This window comes from Saccopteryx leptura, chromosome 4 (assembly GCF_036850995.1).
Source record: "Saccopteryx leptura isolate mSacLep1 chromosome 4, mSacLep1_pri_phased_curated, whole genome shotgun sequence".
Taxonomy (NCBI): domain Eukaryota; kingdom Metazoa; phylum Chordata; class Mammalia; order Chiroptera; family Emballonuridae; genus Saccopteryx; species Saccopteryx leptura.
The window spans coordinates 221,355,382-221,378,753 of NC_089506.1; the positions used below are offsets into that span (position 1 = coordinate 221,355,382).

At 56.8% G+C, this 23,372-nt stretch overlaps 1 protein-coding gene across 1 annotated transcript; it reads right to left on the bottom strand.

Moving 5' to 3' along the window:
* Positions 1–5,293: 5,293 nt before the first annotated feature.
* On the bottom strand, positions 5,294–23,323 carry DCTN5 (dynactin subunit 5). The gene is made up of 6 exons (XM_066383429.1): positions 23,176–23,323; positions 22,375–22,443; positions 19,537–19,655; positions 15,695–15,806; positions 9,861–9,963; positions 5,294–5,773 (listed from the first exon to the last, which is right to left on the bottom strand). Exons 1-6 carry the CDS (start codon positions 23,221–23,223, stop codon positions 5,676–5,678), a joined length of 549 nt encoding a protein of 182 aa, XP_066239526.1. The 5' UTR covers positions 23,224–23,323; the 3' UTR covers positions 5,294–5,675.
* Positions 23,324–23,372: the final 49 nt, after the last annotated feature.

A 23,372-nucleotide genomic window follows, 5' to 3' on the forward strand; every position in this document is an offset into this window, starting at 1 on the left:
TTTATTTATTCATTTTAAAGAGGAGAGAGAGAGAGAGAGAGAGAGAAGGGAGGAGCAGAAAGCATCAACTCCCATATGTGCCTTGACCAGGCAAGCCCAGGGTTTTGAACCAGCGACCTCAGCGTTCCAGGTCGAAGCTTTATCCACTGTGCCACCACAGGTCAAGCAGGACCCAGGTGTCAAACCCCAAGGTCGCCAGCTTGAGTGTGGGCTCACCAGCTTGAGTGCCGGGTTGCTGGCTTGAGCGTGGGCTCACAGACATGACCGCATGGTCGCTGGCTTGAAGCCCAAGGTCGCTGGCTGAAACCCAAGGTCACTGGCTCAAGCAAGGGGTTACTCACTCTACTGTAGCCCCCCTCCCACCAAGGCACATATGAGAAAGTAATCAATGAACAACTAAGGAGCCGCAACAAAGAATTACTGCTTCTCATCTCTCTCCTTTACTGGCCCAGGGGCAGGGCCTGGCTCCACCATGTTCCCCGCTGTGTCCCCAGGGCCCAGAGCGGGGTTCACTGAGTAATTTGTTAACTGAATACAGGAGTGATGCCGCCTGAGGCCAGGCCCTCCAGGGCAGCAAGTGCAAGTCCTGTGAGAGCATCACCCCCTCCCTGGGGGGGCTCGAGAGGGCTCCAGGGATCGTGGACTTTCGGGAACCGGTCCACGCTCACAGCACGTTTCGCTGACACCTGTTTTGAAAGGACCAGGCCTCCCGACACTGCCAGTGCCCTTGCGGCTCCAGACGTCCCAGGCCAGCCAGCTAGCATGGACCAGGCACGGCAACCGCCCAGACCTGAGGACGCCACGTCCCGGGGGCCCCGCCAGCCGTCACCGGCCAGATTCGGACACACAGCAAGGCCTCCAGAGCCAACAGTCTCGCTCCTTCAGGCCAAGAACCCTCCCAGGAGGCGTGCTCAATACGGGCCACGGTCCCCTGATTCACTTCAAGCCTGCCGTCTCCCAGATGGGTCAGAGTGACTTAGAAAAGAACCGTGGCTTCAGGCCCCGAGTGAACTGACTCATGCGGAAGTGACTACTTCAGAAGCCACCACAAATCCCAACCGACCTCACGGGGCCCGTGCAGCCGTGTGAAACAGAATGTCAGCAGGAGGCTCGCGATGCAACCAGTCAACCTCGGTCCCTGCACCTGTGGTCCTGCAGCGTGTCTTCTCCGGCCTGGGGTGCAGAGCAGCGGCTGGGGGCGGCTCTCGGTCGAGCACTCAGCCCGTGAGGTACGTGGGGGATGCCCGTGGGCTCACACCTGCCAGCGCGGACCAGACAGACGACAACCTAAGGACACCGCCGGAATTCTCTGCCCAGACCTTGACACGGGCCTCTCCACGGGTGCTGTGGGGTCCAGGAAGAGAGGCGGCCTCCAAACGGCTCTTCACTGGACAGTCCACTCTGGCTAAGCTGTTTCCTTCCTGTGCCCCCTGATCAAGGTGCAGGTACCACTCAGGAGGCAGCCCCACCCCAGACCAAGAGTAATGGGGGGGGGGGGCAGGGAGACAGAAAGGTGAAGACATCCAGAGCAAAGGAAGAGGCCTGGGCTGGACGCCCGGTGGGTTTCCCTGCTGGGCACCCATTCACCCCCCTTCTGGTACTGCCACACCCTCCATACCACCACCAAGCTCCAGCTCTCGGCCCACGTGGGCATGGGCCCCCGCCCGGGCCATCGGTGCATTCCATGTCCTCGCCACTGTGACTCCCTGAGGCTGGACACCTCCCTAGTCTGGACCAGTGACAGCCGGGCTCAGGGGTTGTGTCAGGGAAGAGGTGCTCCTTCTCCCAGTGACGAGCGGAGGGTCACGTGTGAAGTCGGAGAGAAGGAAGCCAACTCAGAGGACAGCAGCACAGACGGCTGAGCAGACACAGACCCTCTTCTCCTGAGGCACAGCCCGACACCCCGTCCAGCCCTGACCTCCTCAGCCTCAGGAGCCGGTACCTCTCCCCACCCCCCACCCTAAGCCAACGGGAGAGAGTCCCCACCTGAGTCCTGAGGGCCCCCCCGTCAGCCTGCTCCGCTGGCCGTATTCAGAGGACAAAGAGACTTTCTTCTCGGGGGTGGTGGAGGTGATCGTCGGACAGGCTGTCCCCAGAGCCACCATGGAGACTGAGTCCAGCTGGCCTTTCCCAGGACACACACTTGAAACTATCAACGTATTTTCAAAGAGCATCAGCCCACAAGGACAGACCTGTTTTGCAGCAGCTGTTGTCTGGGTCTCCTCAGCACCTTGCTTTGTGATTGAGCTACGCTGATTCCCGCAATGCAGGGGGGAGGGGAGGGGTGGGGAGGGGAGGGGAGGGGAGGGAGGGGAGGGAGGGGAGGGGAGAGGAGAGAGGGGAGAGAGGGGAGGGGAGGGGAGGGGAGAGAGGGGAGAGAGGGGAGGGGAGGGAGGGGGAGAGAGGGGAGGGAGGGGAAGAGAGGGGAGGGAGGGGAGGGGAGGGGAAGGAAGAGAGAGGAGGGGAGGGGAGGGGAGGGGAGGGAGGGGAGGGGAGGGGAGGGGAGGGGAGGGAAGGGAAGGGAAAGGGAGGGGAGGGGAGGGGAAAGAAGAGAAGATGGGAAGGGGAGGGGAGGGGAGGGGAAAGAAGAGAAGATGGGAAGGGGAGGGGAGGGGAGGGAAGGGAAAGGGAAGGACACGTATCAGGTTTATGGAAGCCGCATGCCCTCGGCCACAGGGGGCGGTCAAACAGGGTGTGGGGCTCCAGACGAGCCACGGGGAAGCTTTCTCTGGTATTTTCCAAGTTAGAGCTGGAGTGAAGGGACCCTTCTGTCGGGCCACTGTGCTGGGGGGCTCTAAGTCTGCAGCTGTCAGCTGTCTCCTGCCCCGCGCACAGAGAAAGCCCACCTGCAGGAGCGGAAAAGGAAGCCAGGACACCAGCCTAGGAGGTCTGCTTGCCTAGGGGAGTCTCTGAGCGGCCTTTCCGCTGCCCTGCTAGAACTACACTTACAGTCACCCTTATAGTCAGTCACCTGCTGTCATGACGAGATGGCAGGACCTTGGGGGCCTGGTGACACGGCAGCGCCCAGCCACCTCCCGACCCGGGACCACCTGCCTACCCGGGACCACCTCCCGACCCGGGACCACCTGCCTACCCGGGACCACCTCCCGACCCGGGACCACCTGCCTACCCCTGCATTGGGAGGTGACAGAAACGACCTTCTGGCTTGTCTGAGCCACTGTATTTATTTTTAATGTTTATTTTATTGATTTTAAGGACAGAAGAAGGCAGAGAGAGAGAGAGAGAGAGAGAGAGACAGGAACATCCATCTGCTCCCGTACGTGCCCTGACTAGGGATCAACCCGGCAGCCGCCGGGAATTGGGCTGAAGCTCAGATAAACTGAGCTGCCCGGCCAGGGCTGAGCCACCGTATTTTGATGACCTCTTGTTTCGGCAACCCCCCCCCCCCCCCCCCCGGTCTGTGAAGGTGAGAAAGATATTAAAACAAACAAGCTCTGATGGGTCTAAGCCTCTGGATGTCACTGTCTCTTCAATAACTATGTCATTCATTACTCCCAGAGCGCCTTCTGAGCGCCAGGAGGGTCCTCAATGCTTCCCAGGACACCTCACTCCATCTGCACCAGCCCCGGGGCGCTGGAACCCCCACTGTGCCGCTCAGGGACCCGCCTCACATTCATACCCCGCTGCCTCCCAGGCTACTGTTTCCTCATGATTGGTTGTGTTAGACAATAAATCCCCTTTTTGCTAAAACCGGTTCAAGCTAGGTTTGTCTCCTGTAAGAAAGCAGCCCAAACTGGATGTCCGATTTGTCCGGTTTGTCCGGCCCTCTATGGAGCAACAACTGCTCGGTCCAGCACTATCAGCCGCCATTAATGACCGCAAGTCAGACAGCTCTCCAGGGACACCTGCTCCGTGTAAGTCCTCAGACCACAGCTGTAGCCAGAGAGGCCCCTGTGTGTACTTTTGATTGGGTCCAACTACAGATATTCTGGTCTGAACTATGAGGTTTATGGCAAAGACAGGGTGGGTCAAAGGTTCTAGGCCAGGGAACAAGTGTCACAGCTGCTGTCTTCAGTGAAGTTAGGCGTTACTGCTGCCCCCAATACCTGGGGCAAATCTGGCTGCCAGACTAGTCCATCCACACGGGGAATCAAACCTGGGACTTGGCAAAAATCAAGTCTGGGTGCTGAGGGTCCCCTTCTAGTAGAAAGGTCCTACAACAGAATGCTGGAAGGCCTTCTGTAGTCACCCTTGGTCATTTAGGAAAGAAGAAAAACACAATCACCCCTCCTTTCAGGTTTCGGGAGCTGACAGGAATTGGGTTCTGAGAAGCCACGAACCATGTCTTCATGATTTTAGGCCACCGCGGCCACTGGCCAAGTGTGTTAGCAGCAGGAGAGCTGAGTGACCCCTGTGAGTGGTGCTCACTGTAGGGCGCTGGTGGCCAGGCACAGACAGCAGCCTCATGACCGCCATGCAGGGACAGAGTGACCCCTGTGAGTGGTGCTCACTGTAGGGCGCTGGTGACCAGGCACAGACACCAGCCTGATGACCGCCATGCAGGGACAGAGTGACCCCTGTGAGTGGTGCTCACTGTAGGGCGCTGGTGGCCAGGCACAGACAGCAGCCTCACGACAGCCATGCAGGGACAGAGTGACCCCTGTGAGTGGTGCTCACTGTAGGGCGCTGGTGACCAGGCACAGACACCAGCCTGATGACCGCCATGCAGGGACAGAGTGACCCCTGTGAGTGGTGCTCACTGTAGGGCGCTGGTGACCAGGCACAGACACCAGCCTCACGACCGCCATGCAGGGACAGAGTGACCCCTGTGAGTGGTGCTCACTGTAGGGCGCTGGTGGCCAGGCAAAGACACCAGCCTGATGACCGCCATGCAGGGACAGAGTGACCCCTGTGAGTGGTGCTCACTGTAGGGCGCTGGTGGCCAGGCAAAGACACCAGCCTGATGACCGCCATGCAGGGACAGAGCTCTGCTCTGCAGCCTGACTCAGGCAGCACCCAGCCACCAGAGGACAAGGGTGGGAGTGTTGGGGACAGGTGATTCTGAGTGCCACAGATAATGGCATAAAATGACTGTTAAGAGATATGGTTTAAGCAAAGCCCTGGAGAGCATTAAGAGCTTAGAGCCGAGGATGACTGAGAAATTCAAAAGAGTAAGAAACCCAACAACAACAAAGGGTGGGTAGAAGGTGTCACAGACAGCTTTTTTTTTTTTTTTTTTTTGTATTTTTCTGAAGCTGGAAACGAGGAGAGACAGTCAGACAGACTCCCGCATGCGCCCGACTGGGATCCACCCGGCACGCCCACCAGGGGCAACACTCTGCCCACCAGGGGGCGATGCTCTGCCCCTCCGGGGCATCGCTCTGCCGCGACCAGAGCCACTCTAGCGCCTGAGGCAGACGCCATGGAGCCATCCCCAGCGCCCGGGCCATCTTTGCTCCAATGGAGCCTTGGCTGCGGGAGGGGAAGAGAGAGACAGAGGAAGGAGAGGGGGAGGGGTGGAGAAGCAGATGGGCGCTTCTCCTATGTGCCCTGGCCGGGAATCGAACCCGGGTCCCCCGCACGCCAGGCCGACGTTCTACCACTGAGCCAACCGGCCAGGGCCCAGACACAGCTCTTTGTAGATGCCGACTGGCTCCCTTTGTCCCCAAGTTCATCTTAGAGCGCAAGCGAATTCAAAACACGAGGCAGAGCCCTTAGACCTGCGTCAGGGGCAGGAACTTCTGGTAGTAGCTCTTGGTGACGTCGATCATCAGCTCCTGGGTGCATTCTGGGAGCTCCCCTGAGAAGAGCCCTGGGGAGAGACAGACCAGGTCAGCCACGGGCAGTCAGGGGAGAGACAGACCAGGTCAGCCACGGGGAGAGACAGACCAGGTCAGCCACGGACAGTCAGGGGAGAGACAGACCAGGTCAGCCAGGGGAGAGACAGACCAGGTCAGCCACGGGCAGTCAGGGGAGAGACAGACCAGGTCAGCCAGGGGAGAGACAGACCAGGTCAGCCACGGGCAGCCAGGGCAGGACTCAGCTCTGACTCCTGTTCAAACCCCCAAGGGCCTCTTCTTCCATCACGAAACGTCAGAACGCTCCGTGTTCCCTCTCTGGTCTAACAGTATTTCTGCCGACCCTCTCCTGTACGATAGGAATTCCTGGGGGGGGGAAACAACACTGCTCTCAAGATGGAGACACCTGTTCCAGGCTCACTGCCCCATCTGAAGAGTGAGGCCACTCTGACTACATCAGAGCTCGTTCCAGACGAGGACGTGTCTGTCCTTCCCGATTCCGGTAGGACCCCTCCTGGGCAAGCCAAGGTGAGAAACCACCCAGCTAGTCAGACGAGGAGATGAGTCCACATCCATCAGACAACACAGAGCTGGGAGCAGAACAGAGACGTCCCACAGGGAGACGAAGGACGGGTGTCCTGCTGGGGACACCGGGGAAGAGGCACTCCCTACCACAGCCGGAAGTGCAAACTCACCACTGTCAGTTAGAGTAACTCAGGCATACCTAGCAAAGGTTCCTCAAGTTCATAACCTGTGGCCTGACAACCAACTTCAAGTATTACTCCACAGATGCTCATGCCCAGCTGCACGATGTACGTATGAGAGCATCAGTGCGGCAGTCTGACCATGAAAACCAGGTCCTGCTGAGCGTCTGATGACACCCCTCACAGCAGGGCGCCGGTCACTCACACTGTGGCACGTCTACGCAATAAAAAACACAACCACTAACAGGAACGAGGTGACTACACACTGACAAGAAGAAACGCCGAGACATCTGTTAAGAAAGCAAGTTTCCATTCAGAATAGAGTGTGATTCCGTTTGTATACGTATAAACAGTTCCATATGTCCACATTGTACACACATATACCTATGTATTTATATACGTACACACATAGACACTCTGCACACACACACACACAGTGAGAAAATAACAGTAGGATAGAAAAGATGGTCTAAAAATACAGTTTTTTGGGGGGCAACTGACAATTCACAGGCACCTTTTACAAATCAGCAGCTCATGTTACATTTGCAAACACGTTTGGTCTGCACAGTATTTAATCTTTTTAAAAAAATCAGCAGCCAATGCTTAACAATTCAGAGATATCACCTAAACATTCGGTTTTCAGGCTTGTGTTTGAAACCAGCCACAACAGGGCATGACTGCAGTCACCCCCAGGACTGGCCAGGCTGCTGGGGCCTCTGAACTTTCGGTTCCGGATGGTTTGCCCCCGATCTGTGCCGTGACACTGCATGCTGTGGAGCCCCCCAAAACGGGCCCGTGTCCCCGCAACGGGCCTCTCATTAGAGATGGAGGTCCGCAGCAGCAGCATTCAGATGGGTCGTGTTTGTCGTGAAACCACAGGAAATGAACCTGGGAGTAGCTTATCACAGGACAAAAAGCACTGGATTCTGAGGGAGGGGTCTGACTGCTGTGGAGGCCCCCCCGCAAACCAGCTCTCACACCGTGGACCACCCACCGCTCTCGGCCTGTTCCCTCAGTTACACGGTGCCCCCTCGGGTCCCCGACGGCCTGACTGGTCCAGCAGGAGCTCCACACGGTGTTTCTCTGGACTGGCAACACCGGCAGCGCCTCCCTGACTCCTGCCGTAGGCCGTAAGTGGTTCTAGGGCCCGTCGGCACGTTAGAAGAGATGGAGAGATTTCTCTAGCAACGCACTTCTCACCTCAGACCGGACGTCTGTCTGACCGTCCGACTGTCTGACCTAGCACTGGCTGAGACAATGAGATGCTTTCGCAGTGGGAGCCCACGCGGGGAGTTACGAAGACGTCTCCCCCTCTGCAAAAGCCGAGGCACGTGAAGGAGCACAACGGCCAGCTCCCCCCCAGGACCCGGAGGACAGTGCTGTCCCACTCGGATCGCATACCCAGTGATCTAGTGAGACCGTTTAAACTGGAGAGACAGTGGAGCCGCCCGGTGGCAGACATCGTCTGTGCATCTGGGACGGGGCTGTGTCCACACACAGGGTCTCAATGACACGGCCTTGGGACGGGGCTGTGTCCACACACAGGGTTCCAATGACACGGCCTTGGGACGGGGCTGTGTCCACACCACAGGGTCTCAACGACACGGTCTTGAGACGGGGCTGTGTCCACGCCCCAGGGTTTCAATGAACATCGTCTGCGCATCTGGGACGAGGTTGTGTCCACACCACAGGGTCTCAATGACACGGTCTTGGGACAGGGCTGTGTCCACACCACAGGGTCTCAATGACACGGTCTTGGGACGGGGCTGTGTCCACACCACAGGGTTCCAATGACACGGTCTTGGGACAGGGCTGTGTCCACACCACAGGGTCTCAATGACACGGTCTTGGGACAGGGCTGTGTCCACACCACAGGGTTCCAATGACACGGTCTTGGGACGGGGCTGTGTCCACACCACAGGGTCTCAATGACACGGTCTTGGGACGAGGTTGTGTCCACACCACAGGGTTCCAATGACACGGTCTTGGGACGAGGTTGTGTCCACACCACAGGGTTCCAATGACACGGTCTTGGGACGGGGCTGTGTCCACACCACAGGGTCTCAATGACACGGTCTTGGGACGAGGTTGTGTCCACACCACAGGGTTCCAATGACACGGTCTTGGGACAGGGCTGTGTCCACACCACAGGGTTCCAATGACACGGTCTTGGGACGAGGCTGTGTCCACACCACAGGGTTCCAATGACACGGTCTTGGGACGAGGTTGTGTCCACACCACAGGGTTCCAATGACACGGTCTTGGGACAGGGCTCTGTCCACACCAGAGGGTCTCAATGACACAGCCTTGGGACAGGGCTGTGTCCACACCACAGGGTCTCAATGACACGGTCTTGGGACGGGGCTGTGTCCACACCACAGGGTTCCAATGACACGGTCTTGGGACGGGGAAAACCGGAGTTTTCCGTCTTCCTGTGACTTACGTTTTCCCAGCTTTCCGGGATAAGCAGGTAGGACTTCTGTTCCTCACACGCTGTGTAATCGGAACTCTGAGCTCATGAAGAGTTTTACCCGAGAGCACGTCGGCCTCAGTGGAGAGGTGACGTGTCCTGTACTTCCCTCAGTGTCCTGGAGGGACACTGCTCTCAGACCGTGCCCTATGCTAACTTTTCAGCTGGGGCCTTCCTGGGCAGGGCAGGCAGTATTAGTTCAAACCGCAAACCCTGTGAGCGCAAGGCCATAGTCGGAACTCTCTGGAGACCTGCTTCTCCCACCCGGAGCCCAGGCAGAGAGAGACACGTACTCTGTGCGTTTCTGTGCTGGGGGAGACGTGCTCTGCACCCACTTTCCCTGAGGGACCCCCTCCCAGAGGACCCCCGCACGTGCTCTGCACCCACTTTCCCTGAGGGACCCCCTCCCAGAGGACCCCTGCACGTGCTCTGCACCCACTTCCCCTGAGGGACCCCCTCCCAGAGGACCCCCGCACGTGCTCTGCACCCACTTCCCCTGAGGGACCCCCTCCAGAGGACCCTCGCACGTGCTCTGCACCCACTTTCCCTGAGGGACCCCCTCCAGAGGACCCCCGCACGTGCTCTGCACCCACTTTCCCTGAGGGACCCCCCTCCCAGAGGACCCCCGCACATGGGGCTGCAGGGTCTCTCTCATCCCACACGCAGTGGACTCTCACCACTCTGCTCCGAAGGCCGGGTCCCTGAAGCAGGCTCGCTGGGTCCACTTAGTGTCTGTGGGCCCTTGGAAATCTCTTTACCCAAGTTTGCATTTAAAAGGGTCCTTGTTACACTGGGAGCAGCACCTTAGGTGCTTAGTACAGCATAACCTTTAAGTCAGCCGGACCAACGTGCTGGCAGAGGCAGACTGCATGCACTGCTTTTCTGAAGCAAAAGACACCTGAGTTTTCATAACCAACACCCACTTACCTGGGCAGCCCGAGAAGACAGTGAACGGTGGGACCACAGTTTCCGGGGGCAACACCGTGTTGTCCAGAATTTTGCAGCAGTCCTTCAGTACGCAGCGCCGCCCCTGAAATCAGAACCTCGTCACTAGGCAGCAGACCGGGAAATGAGAGGTGACGTCTCTGTGTGAACGGCTACTTGGTACTCTCTCCACTCGTGATTATTCAGGGGACGCCTGTTTGCTTGCCTGACATCTGTACTCCTTTCCTCTGGTACCAGAACCTGTGCCCACTCAGAACGACCGTGTGCCGCTCGGGCCACGTGCTTCCACCCCCAGCCCACCCTGCAGGCCCCGGGCTGGCTCGGGCCACGTGCTTCAGTCTCCAGCCCACCCTGCAGGCCCCGGGCTGGCTCGGGCCACGTGCTTCCACCTCCAGCCCACCCTGCAGGCCCCGGGCTGGCTCGGGCCACGTGCTTCCATCCCCAGCCCACCCTGCAGGCCCCGGGCTGGCTCGGGCCACGTGCTTCCACCTCCAGCCCACCCTGCAGGCCCCGGGCTGGCTCGGGCCACGTGCTTCAGTCTCCAGCCCACCCTGCAGGCCCCGGGCTGGCTCGGGCCACGTGCTTCCACCCCCAGCCCACCCTGCAGGCCCCGGGCTGGCTCGGGCCACGTGCTTCCACCCCCAGCCCACCCTGCAGGCCCCGGGCTGGCTCGGGCCACGTGCTTCCACCCCCAGCCCACCCTGCAGGCCCCGGGCTGGCTCGGGCCACGTGCTTCCATCCCCAGCCCACCCTGCAGGCCCCGGGCTGGCTCGGGCCACGTGCTTCCACCCCCAGCCCACCCTGCAGGCCCCGGGCTGGCTCGGGCCACGTGCTTCCACCTCCAGCCCACCCTGCAGGCCCCGGGCTGGCTCGGGCCACGTGCTTCAGTCTCCAGCCCACCCTGCAGGCCCCGGGCTGGCTCGGGCCACGTGCTTCCACCTCCAGCCCACCCTGCAGGCCCCGGGCTGGCTCGGGCCACGTGCTTCCACCTCCAGCCCACCCTGCAGGCCCCGGGCTGGCTCGGGCCACGTGCTTCAGTCTCCAGCCCACCCTGCAGGCCCCGGGCTGGCTCGGGCCACGTGCTTCCACCCCCAGCCCACCCTGCAGGCCCCGGGCTGGCTCGGGCCACGTGCTTCCACCCCCAGCCCACCCTGCAGGCCCCGGGCTGGCTCGGGCCACGTGCTTCCACCTCCAGCCCACCCTGCAGGCCCCGGGCTGGCTCGGGCCACGTGCTTCCACCCCCAGCCCACCCTGCAGGCCCCGGGCTGGCTCGGGCCACGTGCTTCAGTCTCCAGCCCACCCTGCAGGCCCCGGGCTGGCTCGGGCCACGTGCTTCCACCTCCAGCCCACCCTGCAGGCCCCGGGCTGGCTCGGGCCACGTGCTTCCACCTCCAGCCCACCCTGCAGGCCCCGGGCTGGCTCGGGCCACGTGCTTCAGTCTCCAGCCCACCCTGCAGGCCCCGGGCTGGCTCGGGCCACGTGCTTCCTCCCCCAGCCCACCCTGCAGGCCCCGGGCTGGCACACAGACTGGCTCAGGGAACTGCCATTGAGACAGAACCAGTCTGCTGCCCTCAGTCAGGGCTTCTGCTGGACCCCCGGGAGGAGCCGCTCTTCCCATGAGGTTTCGAGAGGAGAACAGAAGCTGGGAGCAGTGTCTCGTCCATGAGGAGAGAACCTGCCGGGGAGCTGGCCGGAGGAAGCCAGGGAAGGGACGGAGACAATTCTCGTAATTCAATCAAAGCGCCAGAGCCACTGAGGCAGAAAACTGGCATCCACTTCTACACTCGTGACTCGTGCTAGCCCACCCACCCACCTGAAGGTCTAGAATGACTCGTGCTAGCCCACCCACCCCCCTGAAGGTCTAGACTGAGTGCCTCGTGCTAGCCCACCCACCCCCCTGAAGGTCTAGAATGACTCGTGCTAGCCCACCCACCCACCTGAAGGTCTAGAATGACTCGTGCTAGCCCACCCACCCCCCTGAAGGTCTAGACTGAGTGCCTCGTGCTAGCCCACCCACCCCCCTGAAGGTCTAGAATGACTCGTACTAGCCCACCCACCCACCTGAAGGTCTAGAATGACTCGTGCTAGCCCACCCACCCCCCTGAAGGTCTAGACTGAGTGACTCGTGCTAGCCCACCCACCCCCCTGAAGGTCTAGAATGACTCGTACTAGCCCACCCACCCACCTGAAGGTCTAGAATGACTCGTGCTAGCCCACCCACCCACCTGAAGGTCTAGAATGACTTGTACTAACCCATCCACCCACCTGAAGGTCTAGAATGACTTGTACTAACCCACCCACCCCCCTGAAGGTCTAGACTGAACCTCAAGCCCGACTTTATCCACAGCCACCAATTTTCAGTTCCGCCACCACCCACAGCACTCTGCGGGCAAGAGATGAGGTCTGGGAGAGCCACCTGTCCCGGGGGGCAAGGGCAGGAGAGGCTTCTGTATTCCGTGTAGAGGTGTGCCTCAGTCTACCTGCTGCTCTAAGTGTCGGTCTTTACTGACTTGTGCTGACGTCACCAGAACCTGAAATTCACTGTGTTCTGGTCAGATGACCAGATACAATGAGCCTGGCTGAGAATGGGGAACTCTTCTTTTTTCTTTAATTTATTTATTTTTATTTAGACAATTAAATTTAACAGGGTGACATTGGTCAACTAGAGTACATAGATTTAGAGAAAACATCTCCGCATCAGTGGGACAGTGAATTATGTTGTATACCCATCACTGAAAGTCAAATCATCCTCCAGCACCTTATATTTGTTTTGGGAAATCTTAACAAATACTAGGACAATGCTAACTTGTTGAGATATCAGATCTCGCCAAAGAATATGAAAGATACTTTCACTTGGTTGTGTCCAAATTTTCCCCATTATGAAATACCCAAATCAGATGTATTACCAGGTACATTGCCAAATGAATAATTTACCTCTAAAAAGTTTATCCCTCTAAGGTCTGAACTTCTTGTTCTTTTTTTTTTTTTTTAAGGTGAGAGGAGATAGTGAGGCATGCGCCCAGATCAGGATCCACCCCGGAACCCTGTCTTGGGCTGATGCTTGAGTACCAAGCTATTTTTAGCACCTGAGGCCGACACAGTAGGACCAACAGAACTATCCTCCATGTCCAGGGCCAATACTCAAACCAATCGAGCCGCTGGCTGTGGGAGGGGAAGAGAAGAGAAGGGGGAGAGAAGAGGGAGAGAAGGGGGAGAGGGAGGGGTGAAGCAGATGGTCATTTCCCCTTTGTGCCCTGACCAGGAATTGAACCCAGATATCCACACGCCAGGCCGATGCTCTATCCGCTGAGCCACAGGCCAGGGCCAGGTCTGAACTTCTCACGTGTCTTACAGTTGTCCCCGCTGGGCGGACCATAGCCTAGGCAATACTTGGCAACACCTTTTGCTGAGAAGCAAGTCACTCCTGCAGCTGTTCATTCCCTGCAAGCCCCCTTCCACAAATTCCTGATGTTGGCAATTTTAAACTCCAGCAGCTGACCAGCTCCCCAGTGACTTCCAAATGAACTCAGAGATGACATCTAAGCTCCTAATAACTCAGACGAAGCACACGGGGCCCTGGATACAGGAACAGAAGCGCCGTGTAAGGCACGACACATGCGCAGACAGAGGTCTGCGCACATGGGGCCCTGGATACAGGAACAGAAGCGCCGTGTAAGGCACGACACATGCGCAGACAGAGGTCTGTGCACACGGGGCCCTGACAAGGGACAGGAACCTTCACTCTGTGCCACCAGCCACCACACAGCCTATTCGTCCACTGGCTGGCCCTTCTGCCCACTCAGAAATGATGCTCCACCGGGCTTCAGGGCATTCTGGGTAAATGGGTCAATTAGACAGCAGCAGAATAAAGAGTGCAGCTGCCTCCTAGGTACAGTGGACTGGAGAGAGGGCAGGTGAACAGCGGAGACTACTTCTTTGCTCTTTCCTGGAGAACTTTCTTGAAGGGGTCAACAAGTCCATGTTACTGGCTGAAGCTACCTGAGTCTCCTGGTGCAAGGTACTCAGCACCTCTGAGCCTTGGTGTCCTCACCTGTGAAACAGGACGTACAACCAGCTTGCAGGGATGCGGTCAGAATCAGTCATGTGTGTGCAGCACGCAGCACGACTGCCCGCTGGGCTCTACCCGCAGGCATCTGGGCACCCGTGATTGACAGCTACACCTTCACGCAGCCAGAAGTCAGACGCCATACGGGATGCTGTGGGAAGGCTCCATGTGTCATGGGGCGTGCCAGACTCTGACACGGTGCCTGCTTGCTGTGAGAGTCTAGAATTCTAGAAGAGTCTTTCTCCTCACACTGGCTGAGACTCTAAAGGCTCAGCAGTGAGCACCACCCGTACTGAACGGCCGTGTCGTGACAGGCGGCCGAGGCACTGAAGTGGGACGCAAGAAGCAGAGCCCGCCAGCAGGACCAGAGCTCCCCGCGCTCCCGAACGGCGCCTGGGCCTGAACCTCCCAGACACGTGCTCGGGGGTAGAGGACAGGGCTCCAGGCCGGGGCTCGTGCTGCCTTCACTGTGCTGAGGGAACTGTGACACAAACCCAGGGGCGGCTCGAGGAGCCGGCTTCTGTCACAGGGAGGGAGGGACGGGACGGAGTCCCCCATGTCCCCCTCTCCACGGCAGGCCAAGCCAGAGAGGTCCTGTCTCTAACGCTGAGAGCTCGGGAGGGGAGCACCTGGCTCCACCACCAGCACGTCCCCTCACTCTGAGGCCAAGTCAGCTGGACTGTTCCCCGCAGCGCGGCTCTCCCCGTGGTCACCTCGCCCTGCCCCGCTGGCTCCTGAAACGCTAACTGCACAGCGGCTGCGAGTGTCCTGATACTCTAGGGGCGGAGTCCCACCCAGAACAGAAAGCCAGCTCTGTAGTCACAGGAGCAGCCATTCAAAACACAAGAAAAAGCCTTGGCTTTTCCTGGAATCTGGTCGGAGGAAACACTTTCCCTAAACATTTAGGCAGTCTGGCTCTGATCACTGACATTCTCATGAATCCTGACTGGAATCAAGCTCCTGGTCTGTGACATTCCCACAACCCCACCTTGTGAAGCACACACAGAGACCTGTGCACAGCAGCCCGGACAAGTGGGTCACACAGACCGACGCCCAGGCTCCCGGGAACCGGGGTCCAACGGGCGGTGCTGAGCGAGGGGCTCCCGTGCGCCCTGCACACCCACTGCCCTCTGCTAATGCAACTCCCTGGAAGTCACGTTCTGGGCTCAGAGCCTTACACGTGCCAATCTCTTACTAACACACCCTCCGCCCCCTCCCCTGTCTATGGGCCAGCCACCTGACCCTTCCCCACCCCTCGCTCCACCAGACCGGAGATCCCCGAGGTAAGGCGACAGGTGGACCACAGAGCAGCATGACCATGCGTGCCGCCTGGGTTCAGACCCCGGCTCTCCTTGATAGCCTCACTGATCCTCTAAAGTCTAAGGTCTCTGGTCTTCTCTGCAAACAGGGGCCACAGCAGCACCCACCACCCCTGCATGGCTGTGAGGAGTCAATGAAAAATCGAAGGAGAAACTTTAACATCACAGGGAAGAGGTTCAGTAAAGATTAGCCATGATTACTAACGCCTAGAAAAAGCCCAAGTCCAGTAACATTGCCGGGAGACCAGAAACCACTTCCGCCTGTCCGGTCCCAGAATCAGCGGCCCACTGACACGAGGGACAGCAGCTAGAGGGGAAGCGAGGCGCCGAGGCACGAGGGACAGCAGCCAGAGGGGAAGCGAGGCGCCGAGGCACGAGGGACAGCAGCTAGAGGGGAAGCGAGGCGCAGAGCTCCGAGTCACAATACTCACAATCACACAATTCTTGCCAACGTGGACGTAAGAGCCGATCTGGGCTGCGTTGACCACACAGTCCTCCTCAATAAACACGTGGTCCCCGATATGTAAAGGGAAGAATGCCACACTACGGAAGAAAAGGAGATGAACAAGGAAGGTCAAGGCGATGTCTTTCTGGTCAAGGCCTCCAGAACCACAGATCCTACCCTCAACGTCACCATCTTGTAGTAAGACTGTTTCCGGCAGGGAAGGAACCCTCAGGCTGGGGCAATTCTGCAATTCTGCATGTCCAAATTCTACTATTGTAGCTCAAAACCAGAAATATCAGACCAAGAAGACAGCAAGGCAGAAGGGCAAGACAGTCTGAGCTCAGAGAACTGGCCCCAAATAAAAATGCACAAACGTGTGCTCACTCCGTTTCCCTGGGAAATGCTCCCAGAGCACACGTCACTGACCTGCCCTGGAACACGTGAGGGATGACATCAGGGCTGTGGGGCATAAATTCTAGCACCCAACGTTCTGGAAATGTGTGTGCGGTGGGCAAAAGGCGGTTCACAGTTGTCTGTCTTATGGTGAAAGACACGCAGGTCATGCTTAACGTAATAGCTTTAGTGGCTTTCATGTGCTCACAACTGTAAACCCACCGCTGCAGACTCCCTCACGTGACCGAGTGCCTGCTGTACGCAGATTCTGTGTGAGGAATTGGGGGTACAACCACAAGGAGCTTAGACTCAAGAGGAGAAACAAGATCAAATCAATGATCAGATAGTAAGTAGTTAGTTACTCTTGTGAGAAGCGCTACAGAGAAAATACACCGCGTTACGTGAGTACGTAACAAGGAGACTCAGCGCAGAATGGAGGTTTGGTAAAAGCTTAATTAAAGTGACGTGTAAGCCAGGACTTGAACGGAGTGGTGGCAGGCTTCTAATGCCGCTCTTGCTCTCCAGGGTTTGTCGAGTGTCACGGACAAGGGTTCTGTGACCGTGTGTTCGAGTACTTTCAGTGCCCTGGGAGACGGAGAAGCACCTGGACGGGAATGAATGCAGAGTAGCTGGACGCTCGCTGGCTTTTCCAGCCCTGTGTCTATCCTGCCAGAGCCTCTGTCACAGACGGTCCTTTCCTCTGTGGACCTATCATTCCTACGTCTTCCCTCCTCGTGCTCTCGGTCCGTACACCTTGTGTGACAATGACGTCGGTCCGTACACCCTGTGTGACAATGACGTCGGTCCGTACACCCTGTGTGACAATGACGTCGGTCCGTACACCTCGTGTGACAATGACGTCGGTCCGTACACCTCGTGTGACAATGACGTCGGTCCGTACACCACGTGTGACAATGACGTTGGTCCGTACACCTTGTGTGACAATGACGTCAGTCTGTACACCTTGTGTGACAATGACGTCAGTCCATACACCTTGTGTGACAATGACGTCCTTGATGGGCTCAGAGTCCACAGCAGAATTACAGTGGAGGAGAGTGCACTGCACAGGGGACCCCACAGCACCTCCACTCAGGCGCTGTGGCTATTTACACTTCCTGTTTCCCTATTTCTCACGTGAACCACATCCGTCCACTCACCGACCAAGCCCCGCGGCCTGCCCGACTCCGTGCTGGGAGCTGGGGCACCACGGCGAGGGTCAGCGATGCACTGTTCAGTCCGGATGCGTTTCCTGGACCACGTGCATCTAAGAACACCTTTGGCAGAAGGGCAGCACCTCTAGTAGATCATCAGTCCCTGCGTGTAACCACGTGGGAGATCCACCACAAGGCTTCCTGGTTTCCCCCAACGGCCTCCTGAGCTAACGAGCGGACGGTTTCCTGAGAATGACTTAGAGGGACGCCCTGCGGCCACCCCTGGTGTCACGGGGCCTGGAGCCCAGTCTCACTGTGGAAGACCCAGGACTGTCCCTGCACGAGACACTCCTGGTAGGAGAGCTGGTCCGCGTCACCTGCTCTCTCCTCTGCTCCTCCCTCTCCTCACTCAGACCCACGTGACAGGAGGATCAGTATACAGTGAGACCACGTCACAGAACCACATTCTCTAAGAGCCACCTGTTTATGGAAATGCTATTTTATCCCTTTTTAATTACTTATTTTTTTGTGAGAGAGACAGACAGGAAGGGAGAGAGATGTGAAGCATCAACTTGTAGTTGCATCACCTTTTAGTTTTTCATTGATTGCTTCTCATATGTGCCTTGACCAGGGGTGTGGGTGGGGTGTGGGGAGGGGGCCCAAGCCCAGCCAGTGACCCCTTGCTCAAACCCGAATCTCAGTGTCCCAGATCAATGGTCTCTCCACTGTACCACCACTGGTCAGACTATTTTATACATTTTATGTGCCCTGCTTATAACTGAGTGACTGACGTAAGAAAAGCACTCAGTAAATGCTGCTGAATTACTGGATTAAATGCGGGTGATGTCATAGGTAAGAGTTAGAGTAAATCACCAAAGGGGGAGACACCACCACAGCAGGTACAGGGTCGTTTTTCCTGCCCTGTCCATGTCCTTTCTTGGACACTCCTTATTCCCACTGTGAGATCAGTGGGACGAACTTGACCTGCCCTCTGGGTCACAGCTGTTTAGACCAGGGGTGAACACTTAACTCATACAGAGCCAATCAGATTCCTTCTCCCATGAATTTGAAATAAGATATCTAATTGCTATCTGTTGAAAATCTAAATGAAGAAATGATCTAGCCTGACCAGTGGTGGTACAATAGACAAGACATCAACCCAGAATGCTGAGGTCCCTGGTCTGGAACCCTGAAGTCGCCAGCTTATGCAGGGGACCATCAACATGATCCCAAGATTGCTGGCCTGAGCCCAGAGTCGCTGGCTTAAGCAAGAAATCATTGGCTTGGCTTGAGCACACCCCTCCCCAAGTAGAGGCAGCTGTGAGAAGCAACCAATGAACAAAGAAAGTGAGGCAGCTGCAAGTTGATGCTTCTCATCTCTCTCCTCCCTCTCGCTCAAAAACATAAATTATGGCCCTGGCTGGTTGGCTCAGCGGTAGAGCGTCGGCCTGGCGTGCGGGGGACCCGGGTCCGATTCCCGGCCAGGGCACACAGGAGAAGCGCCCATTTGCTTCTCCACCCCCACCCCCTCCTTCCTCTCTGTCTCTCTCTTCCCCTCCCACAGCTGCCGAGGCTCCATTGGAGCAAAGATGGCCCGGGCGCTGGAGATGGCTCCTTGGCCTCTGCCCCAGGCGCTAGAGTGGCTCTGGTCGCGGCAGAGCGACGCCCCGGAGGGCAGAGCGTCGCCCCTGGTGGGCATGCCGGGTGGATCCCGGTCGGGCACATGCGGGACTCTGTCTGACTGTCTCTCCCCGTTTCCAGCTTCAGAAAAATATAAAAAAAACCCCAAAAAACCATAAATTATGTAAATAAGGGGCTGCGGTTGGCTCCAGGAGGACGGGGGAGGAAACCACAGGGAACCTGCAAGCCATAGTGCAGCAGCCGTGCGGAGAGCAGGGACAGCTGAGAAGTGGTGTCACTCTGAGACAGCAAGCACCAGATACACAGAGTGGCTGTCTTGTTTCTTGCTAGGTGACGTGTTCTGGGTTCTAGGGGCTCATGAGGCTTGGCCCCTTTTTCTACCCTTAGGTTCCCTCAAACATGCCTGGTCAGTTTAGTAAGAATCCCTTTGCTTTTGCCAGCTTAACTCGAATCTGTTTCTGGCAACCGACCAACTGTCAACCAGACCAGGAGGACCACCACTGGAGTGGTGCTCACCGTGGTGAATTCTCACTCAGTGTCCCCAACAGCACGGGCCCATTCCTCCCACCACAGCGCAGCACACGGACGACCATCAGCAGCAGCAGCCTGCCCGCAACCGAAACGAGAGAATTAAGTCTCATACCCTTTGCTGAATTTCTTGAATGGTGGCCTTATGACACTCCGACTTTTCACAACACAGTGACGTCCAACTCTTACGTTGGCCAGATCCCCGCGGATAATACAGTCATTCATCACAATGGTCTACAAAGCAGAGCAGTTAAAAGTTACCAACATATGCAGATGAAAGCGTTATAACAAAAAAAGAGTAGGTATCCAGACACTGACCGAGAGCTGTGCTTGGAGCACTGAGTCACGTTTTGTGTAGGTAAAATGTACAAGGTTAAGACCTTGTTTGGACTCTGATTTGAACAAACCAACTATAAAAAATTTATTTTGAGATACTGAAAAGACTTTTAAAGACAGACTGAGAATTAGATGATATTAAGGAATTACTAGTTGGTTTTTTTTTTAACTTGTAAGAGAATTGCTCTTATGACACTGACTGCATAGTTCAGTCTTGGTGGCCATGGAGGGTGACTTATTTTTATTTTTTTTAGTGAGAGCAAGGGAGAGTGAGAGAGACAGGAAGGGAGACAGATGAGAAGTAGCAACTCAGAGTTGCGTCACTTTGGTTGTTCATTGACTGTTTCTCATATGTGCCTTGATCAGGGGACTCAAGTTGATCCAGTGACCCCTTGCTCAAGCCAGCGACCTTGAGCTCAAGCCAGTGACCATGGGATCATTTTAATGACCCCATACTTGAGCCAGATGAGCTCATGCTCAAGCTGGCAGCTTTGGAATCTCAAACCTGGGACCTCAGGGTCCCCAGTCAATGCCCTACCTACTTCACCACCACTGGTCAGGCTAAAGGGTGACTTTTATCTGCACTACGACGTGGGTCACTGTTGGGAAAACAGCTGTTAGGCATGCTCGCTTGTACTGTGCATGATTAGTGCATGAGCACACGGCAGTGCCACGTGTACGGCCTAGGTGAGGCTGCGAGCGCCTGTCCTCAGGGCGGACTGCAGACTGCCCGCCCGCCACTGCGAGGAGCCATTTGCTGTTTGTTCGCCTGCTGCCATAACGATCCCTCCGTTTGCTCATCTGCCCTTACGAGAATCGATTAAACAGGAAAGGCCCAACGCTTTCCGGCCCTGCAGTTTCTCTACCCTCCGCCTGAACCCAGAGTGGACCTGCCTGGCCTCGACCACCAGCATGACAGTCACAAGGCCAAGTCTGGCCCCAGACTCTTGGAATTTGAGTTCAAACTCTATGGGATATTGAGATATGCCAACAAGCAATTACAAAAATGACGTCATCATCGGAAAAGAGGCTTATGTACATCAAAGCCTGATGGGAGTTACCCTGGCCAGATTGCTTGGTTGGTTAGAGCATTGCCCCAAAGCGCAGGGGTCGATCCTCAGTCAGGGCACATATAGGAACAGATCAATGTTCCTGTCCCCCTCTCTCTCTTTCTAAAATCAATCAACAACAACAACAAAAATAAAACAAAATAAAAGTGTGATGGAGGGACTAAAGAGATCAACTGATGACAGAAATTACCAAAAAGAATAATGCTGTGTGGCCTCCTCTTGACCTGCTGGGCTGCCGGGAGCTGGACATCACCACTGGAGATGGAACGTTTTTCTTTCACATCAAAAACTGCTTCCCGCCTGACTGGGCGGTGGCACAGTGGATAGAGCGTTGGACTGGGATGCAGAAGACCCAGGTTCGAGACCCCAAGGTCTCCAGCTTGAACAAGGGCTCATCTGGTTTGAGCAAAAGCTCACCAGCTTGAGCCCAAGGTCGCTGGCTCGAGCAAGGGGTTACTCGGTCTGCTGAAGGCCCGCGGTCAAGGCACGTATGAGAAGGCAATCAATGAACAATTAAGGTGTTGCAATGTGCAATGAAAAACTAATGATTGGTGCTTTTCATCTCTCCGTTCCTGTCTGTCCGTCCCTGTCTATCCCTCTCTCTGTCTCTGTTAAAACAAACAAACAAACAAAAAAAACTGGTTCCCTTACTGATGTTGGCCCTGGCCGGTTGGCTCAGCAGTAGAGCATCAGCCAAGTGTGTGGAAGTCCCGGGTTCGATTCCCAGCCAGGGCACACAGGAGAAGCACCCATCTGCTTCTCCACCCCTCCCCCTCTCCTTTCTCTCTGTCTCTCTCTTCCCCTCCCGCAGCCAAGGCTCCATTGGAGCAAAGATGGCCCAGGCACTGAGGATGGCTCTGTGGCCTCTACCTCAGGCGCTAGAATGGCTCTGGTCGCAACAGAGCGACACCCCAGATGGGCAGAGCATCGCCCCCTGGTCGTGCTGGGTGGATCCCGGCGGGCACATGCGGGAGTCTGTCTGACTGCCTCCACTCCTCTCACTAAAAAATTTTTTTTTTTTTTTTTTCATTTTTCTGAAGCTGGAAACAGGGAGAGACAGTCAGACAGACTCCCGCATGCGCCCGACCGGGATCCACCCGGCACGCCCACCAGGGGCGACGCTCTGCCCACCAGGAGGCGATGCTCTGCCCCTCCGGGGCGTCGCTCTGCCGTGACCAGAGCCACTCTAGCGCCTGGGGTAGAGGCCAAGGAGCCATCCCCAGCGCCCGGGCCATCTTTGCTCCAATGGAGCCTCCGCTGCGGGAGGGGAAGAGAGAGACAGAGGAAGGCGCGGCGGAGGGGTGGAGAAGCAAATGGGCGCTTCTCCTGTGTGCCCTGGCCGGGAATCGAACCCGGGTCCTCCGCACGCTAGGCCGACGCTCTACCGCTGAGCCAACCGGCCAGGGCCTAAAAATTTTAAAAAAGGAGAGAGGGATTTTTTAAATGTACAATAATTGGGAGATGAGGCAACATTTCATCTGCCATGCTAAAGTGACAGTGTATAAGAAAGCAACGGCAGGCGTCCTGGCGGTGGCTCTGTCGCTTACCTTGCCGTTGAGAACGATGTTCTGACTGCCGCACAACACCGACTGGCGACTAACTTTGTTCCCGGATGCCTGAAACGAAACAACAGCAGGGAGTGAGGGGGGTAGGGGACGAGCTGATCAAGAAAGTTCATATTGGAGAGGAAAGGGCTTGAAACGTGGTGTACGGTCCGCAATGGAACGAGTCCAGATTTTCAATAAAGCAAGAATGGAGTAGGAAACCAGCGAGTCAAAGGATGGACCCAGTCCAGAATTTGGAATGAAGTAGGTCTGTCTAGTCTAGAACCTGGTGGCATCGGAGCCGTGGGTTCGAGTCCCAACACTCCACCTCGATTTTCAAGCACGAAACCCAACATGACGACTTCCCAGGCACCAGAGAGTTGACAGAATTCCATGTAAAACAAAAGAGTACTAACGTGGACTGCGCAGTTTACCCATATCACGGACTGATTGGAAGGAACCTAACAGTCTTTACCACCTAGTAATAAATCACGACAGGTTCGTTTGTGGGTTTTTTAAAAATCGTTTTCAAAAGCCCGAAGCCTGGAGCTATCATTCATATGAGGATGGACGAGACTTGTCCTTGTTTCCTGGAAAGCATGTGATCTCTCCAAGGAAACCAGGATTGATTAAAAAATAAAAAGCCATAGCTGGACGTTGAAGGAGTCAACAACAAGGCCAGACCCTCCACGCCCATTCGTGCCAGAGGCACCGGCCGGGGAGCAGCAGGGCCAAGATGGGGGCACCCGCGCCGAAGGGGCACGGGCCGGCCAGCGGGGGGCCGACGTGCGGACGCGCGCGCACCGTCTCGATGTACTCGGACTTGTTGTAGAGCAGCTCTCCCAGCTCCATGGCCACCAGTCGTTCTGTAAGCAGCCCCGGCACCCGCCGCAAAAAACCTATCAGCCCAGTCGGTCCGCCTGGGAGGCCGGCTACTTCCGGCGTGTCCTGCACGTCCTGCACTTCCGCTTCCGGGCGGCCTTCGGGGAACTCATCCACAG